This window comes from Branchiostoma belcheri, unplaced genomic scaffold (assembly GCF_001625305.1).
Source record: "Branchiostoma belcheri isolate BF01 breed outbred unplaced genomic scaffold, Haploidv18h27 scaffold11, whole genome shotgun sequence".
NCBI classification, from domain to species: Eukaryota; Metazoa; Chordata; class Leptocardii; order Amphioxiformes; family Branchiostomatidae; genus Branchiostoma; species Branchiostoma belcheri.
The window spans coordinates 3226702-3232660 of NW_017802491.1; the positions used below are offsets into that span (position 1 = coordinate 3226702).

The 5959-nt window shown below is 39.4% G+C and overlaps 2 protein-coding genes across 4 annotated transcripts in view; one reads left to right on the forward strand and one right to left on the reverse strand.

Annotated features, from left to right (window-relative positions):
* LOC109485983 (folliculin-like) overlaps window positions 1-1142 on the reverse strand; it is a 7339-nt gene extending 6197 nt beyond the window's left edge. Inside the window, exon 1 of the mRNA XM_019789683.1 lies at window positions 746-1142. Within this exon, the coding sequence (XP_019645242.1) occupies window positions 746-838 (93 nt within the window). The 5' untranslated portion in view covers window positions 839-1142. The remainder of the gene's footprint in view (window positions 1-745) is intronic.
* Window positions 1143-1359: 217 nt separating this feature from the next.
* The window catches only part of LOC109484692 (centriolar coiled-coil protein of 110 kDa-like), a 23353-nt gene continuing 18753 nt past the window's right edge, over window positions 1360-5959 (forward strand). For all 3 annotated transcript variants that reach the window (XM_019788055.1, XM_019788046.1, XM_019788036.1), the window contains exon 1: window positions 1360-1416. In XM_019788055.1, the coding sequence (XP_019643614.1) occupies window positions 1384-1416 (33 nt within the window). In that variant the 5' untranslated portion in view covers window positions 1360-1383. The remainder of the gene's footprint in view (window positions 1417-5959) is intronic.

Genomic DNA, 5959 nt, shown 5'->3' on the forward strand with positions numbered 1-5959 from the left:
ACAAATTTTGGTGTATTCATCAGCTCACAGCAGGAAGAATGTTTAAACAAAGGATTGCCTGGCAACATCTCGTAAACCGTTATGACATGTGACAGGCAGTTCTCAACTAACCTGCAGCCAAACCAACGTCCTTGGCCAAACTAACAATAAAGGAGCAAACATGCACATGTAACATGCGTGTATAAATTCCATGAACAGTGTAGGAGTATGATGTTTGTAGTACCTGACATGTTTCTGACTTCTTGGGAGTGTTGGACACACTGCTGGTGCTGGAGGCAGCAGACTGGGACCGGGAACGCCGTCCTGATGACAGGAATGATGCAAGAGAGCCGGGATCCTCAGCAGACTCTGCATCCAGGCCCTTGGAGTTAGAAACAGAGATGTTGCATCATCAAATAGATTTACAACAGGATCTGTGCATTTTCTAATGTATCAAAAAAATTATCAGACTGATAATGTTATAGCATTATCATTTAAGTATAATTGCTGTTAAGTCTTTTCCTAAAATGTGACATAACATGGCAACAAGGATCCTTAAAATGTTACATAACAAGTTATATATGTGAACCTCCTTGGAAATACAAGGTAGAAAATACAGATTACATTTCTAATGACTCCCTAAAGTCTATAAACAATGTCTGTTGTCTTTCCAAAGATGCTTTGTTTACACAAGGACGTTAAAGATGCTTTGTTTCCAAGTCGTGCCAGCTTATAATTAACACAACAACAAGGCTGGGTTTCTCACCTGCGGCTCCCTGGAGTGGAAGGCCTGTGTGTGGAACAGCACGCTGGGACCGTGCAGCTCACAGAAGTGGCACAGCGCGATGATCGCGTTCATCTTCCATCAAAACTCGCGTCATTCAGAATGGACAAACTTTGGTCATAATTTCATGTTGCTGGACAAATATTTTTCTTGCCTAGCCTTTGCAGGAAGTTACCAGTAACGACACAACCGTTGAACGCCGCACAGAAATTATACCACAGGCGTACCACGGCTCCCCTCACACACTATAGCCACTTCCCTTCCACAAAATAAAGCGAGTTGAAGTAGGAATATCACCTTACTTCCCCAGAACTGCTGTCAAAAACATCTGATCCTGTGGCTATGACTAAACATCACTAACTTCACGTGACTGGACACACCTCTGACCTCGGGGCAAACAAACGTAAAATGACGAAGTAGTGCCAGAATCTACAGCCGTCAACAATATGAAACTCAATTGAAAGTTAGAAATATTGATCAAAATAACTTATTTAAGATCTATACACTAAAAGGGGAATTACTGCCATATTAACATTAGATATTCTGCTTTTTGTAGGCAGACTCTGTCGTTTGGATGCCTTCTCATGTGCATACGAGGTCACGTGATCAAATACCAAAATATGGCGGGCGTTAGAATTTCAAGTTTGAGAGAGGTGAGTAAATATTTGTAATTATTCGCTTATTTTAGGTCCTTTTAGTCTTTTAGAATGCGTTATGAATGAAAACTGGAAACTAGCTACTTGTTGTAATAAGCAATGAGCCCTTCGGTGTGCTGGAGAGTGTTTATACTGACGATTAGTGTGCATATTTTTTGCTGCACCTTTGATATTTCGTACACCAGTAGATAAATTATTATACGCGCGTTCTGTTTTTGTTTACATGATGACGTGGTAAATAATTTATATGAACGCATGGAATGTAGATTGTTGGTTAGCAACCCACTCTGTTGTTGTTGTTGTTGTTGTCAGCTCAACTGTCACATAATTTTTGCCTACCTCTTGCTGGTCGTGACGTCATAGACTCAAGGATCGCACATTAATCATTTGAAAGTTCAATGACTCGAAAAAAACAGACTGAATTGAAACAGGTTGTTTTATTGCTATGAATTGTATCATACTTACAAGATTGATAATGTTTTCTGTTCGTTATCTTACCAATATTGATTGATCCTTACACATGTGTACAATATTTGTCAGCAAGTGCAGTTTGTAAAAACATGTTACAGAATTTGCTTGGTCTCCCTTGGTGTTCTACTATTGATTGTGGTGTGAAATACAGTTGACTGTCTATGTACATGTATTAGAAAACATAGATTTAACTATGTCACAGAAACTGCATAGATGCCTATGCCCTATAGCATGACCGCGGTCTATAGCTAATGAAATGCCTTTTAAGTTTTAACCACTCTATAACTAAGATATTTCAGCATTGCAAATACATGTATGTACACCGAGTTCTAAGAACATTTATTTATCTTTCACCAGAAAACATGGCTCACACTAAGTTCTGCATTGTGATATTAGTCAGAAGACATGCAAGCTGTATATATACTAACTTAGTATTCATATTTTTATGAAGTCTTAGGACTGATGTCCTGTCTCCTTATTATTTACATCTAAATCAGTATAGGTCTCATTGGGTACAACAATGAGAGGATAGTAGACTTTAGACACTATGTCCTTGTTGGGTTTGTACAGTTTAGTAGAGAAGAAATCCCATAACATCTTGTTGTAACCTGACGTGCCTATCACAAGCAAGATGTCCACAGCTGACAGCAGTTCGCTGTAGTTGGAGGACACATTTGTGGCTAGGACGCTCAGCTTGAACACAGCCAGGACTGAGCAGTAGGCAAACTGAATCAGGTAGTTGAGAGCATACAATGCCAGACTCAAGAAGTATATGTAGAACATCTTGTCCCCTTTGCTGGGTGGGATGTGGTGAGTGAGAGAAATGACCAGGACTGCATCGGTCACATCTTTGAACATCCAGCCAAGGGCTGATTCGGCGATAGGATTGGCACTTTTTTGAGAAAAGCCAATTGAAATGTTCATCACATCCCATGCAAAAGCGACAAGGAACGATGTTAGAAAACTCAAGAACCATTTCTTAGATGCACATCTCAAGAATGACTTCTTGAAGCCCAGAAACCTGCCCTGTGTTGCGATCAGCACGAGAAGGATGACTGTGTTGACCACAGATATGCTGACCTTCAGCTTTGGCACTAAGAAGGGAGGTCCGAGCTGAGTGTTGCTGAAGTTTGTACAGATGGTTGGCAGGCTGTTGTGAGCTTTACACCAGGTGACCTGGAAATTGATGACGTTGCGGTAGGCACTGAGGCAGATGACACACAGGTGGACCAGGAGGAGCAGGTAGTAGCACAGCAGGCCAGCCTTTCCAACCACTGCATGCATGGTGCCTATCTGATCTGAGACGGAAGACTGACAGAGAAAAATAGATCATTGGAATTTGGAAACGGTTGATTGTACGATTTTGTCATGTTAGTTGTATATTTGCTGCTTTTTAATGTTACCATGTGTCTTGACTTGAGTAGTGATTGCAAACATATGCATGTAGTCAAATGTGACCATATCTACAGTCAGTCATAGACTAACAAAAGCATTAGTGACTTAAAAAGCCATTCAGATCTTCATTTAGAAATGATCAAACAGACTGCTCTTTGTCCAGGATTTCTCAGATATTGGAGGTTTTAATTTGTCAGTTACTTTTTGGAAATTTGTATGAGAAAAAGTCTACTTTATTCTTAGTGTTACAGTTGGACGAGTAATCCTAAGCCAGGACTTCCTCCAAGGATTGGTACTTCCCCTGAAACTGAAGCTTGTTATCTTTGTGGAAGCCTTTCTTTTAGACTTGGCCGTATTCCAGTTTTTTCGACTGAAAAGCATACCAAGTAAGGCCACGGTGGCACCAGAAAGCACAAGAAAAATCCTGTCATCTTACTCATCACCATACACTACAGCAAGCTGAATTGGATTTGTGTAACACAGTATATTCTATATTGTTTAGTTACCAAGACACTAAGTAAGTTGGTAGTCACACAACCAGGACGGCAGCTGAATATAGCTCGGCAGAGAGTCTTGAGCTTCAGCCTTGGAATCAGCCCTACAGGCAAAAAAGTTTTGATGTATCATCATCAACTCATCATATGTAACTAAATATGTCACTGTGTTTAACATAACTAATGACTGTCAAAAAAAAGATGATAGAAGTTCAAAATTTGTCCTTCCTGACAAGTTAGATACTGCTAAAATGAGTTTACTCACCCAGAGTCTAGCCTGCAGCTGTGAAAATGTAGTGAAGTAGTCAGGAGGAAGTGATACACAGAAACAACAGTACTAGTAGTTAGTAACACAGACACAACCTGGCCTATGGCTTCTGTGCATATGTGAAACAATGGAACAATTGGAAAGTTCCCCCTTTCACTTTTCATGGTTCATTACCATGGATTAGCTAACTTTGGGGAAGTGCATTATGAAACCTGGCAAGCTTCCAGGCTAGGCAAATTCATGAACTGTTACCATGGCTTGTGAAAAATGTTCTTTTGAGAAGCAAGCAATACATTATTAATGTGACAACAATTGAAGTGGCTGCCATGCTTGTCGCGTTGTCACTGTCAGCATTTAATTGAATTGACTGCTGGCTGGTTAAATCAAGAACTGGTAGGGTAATTTGCAGATTCGATATTCCCTAACTTCGAAGAGTGTATTTTTGGTTTAAACTGGTAGGGTATTACGTAATTTGCAAAGTTCAATGTTGCCTTTGTTAATTGAATAATGCCTAAATCTGTAATGTTTGACTATTTTCAGGACCTGTTGTACATGCATTTCATTGTCATTGGTTTCATGCAATCTTTAAAGTACCCCACTGACACTGATGCATATATATATCACTCCACTCCTTTTGAATCTTGCCAAGGACTTGGTAATGGTAGGATACCAGGGGAACAAGGTACTAGTATATCCAGCATCATTGATTCTAGTGGACAGATAAAATGGATACGTCCTAGTTACATACCACTACCACCAGTCAGAATTACTGTTTTATATTAAACTATTGACCTCGCAAAAGAGTCGTAATTACCTTGCAAGTAACTTTTCAAGGAAGGCATTGAAAGGAGATCCACAATTGATGCTTTTATTCCTCAGTTTCTTGTGAACACATGGAATTTATGTATTGCACTAGTTAGTTGTTTAGTGTAAGCAGTAACTTAAGCATCATACAGGTATTTTTTACCACATGTCATGAACAGTCGTAAAGATTCAAGACAACTTACTATAACTGCTTGCTTTTGCCTTGCTACCAAATTGCCCAGCTAGATCCTTTTCACAATATATCATTACATACAAACATTCAAGTTTGACTATTTAATCTAATATATAATACTAGTATATTTCATCATATGATAATAGTAGTATATTTCTCAGCTATTCAATGTTTGTTTAAGAAAAGTTTGCAACTTATGTAGTAAATTGTCCCCAGTCATGTTTAGAGTTGTGGATTGATAATTTCTATGAGTCATATTTTCTTAGCCAAGTATACATCGTACACAAACTGTTATATTGTTATCTCCTACCTGAACACAGAATCATTACATACATATTACTATATGGCAATTGCTACAATCATATTTACTTTAGCTGAAGTAAAGTACAGTTCAATGTATTCTGCACACAGAGTTTTAATCTGACTCCCCATTTGAGTCAACTGGCTGCAGGTGCAGATCTAGAGGATTATACACAGAGGTAACAATGTCCTTGTCAGATTTGTACAGTTTAGTGGAGAGAGAATCGTAGACAGTCTTGTTGTAGCGGGATGTGGCAACGGTCAGGAGGATATCTATCATGGACCAGAACTGCGATTTATTCGCCACAAGGCTGATCTTAAACACGGCAAGCACTGAGCAGTAGGCAAACTGTGACAAGTAATTAATGCTGTACACAACCACAGTAAAGCTGTATAGTAGAAAGGACTTACTGGGCTTGCTTGGTGGGATGTAATGAGTGAGAGAAATCACTAAGGCAGCATCAAGGATGTTTTTCATGAGCCAACCAAACGCTGTGATGGTAATTTGAAGTGCTTCAGAGTTCTGGAGCACAATAGCAACTGCTGTGTTTACAAAGTCCCATGTTATAGCCAGGAACAAAGACAGGCCAAAACTCAGAAGCCACTTCTGTGACC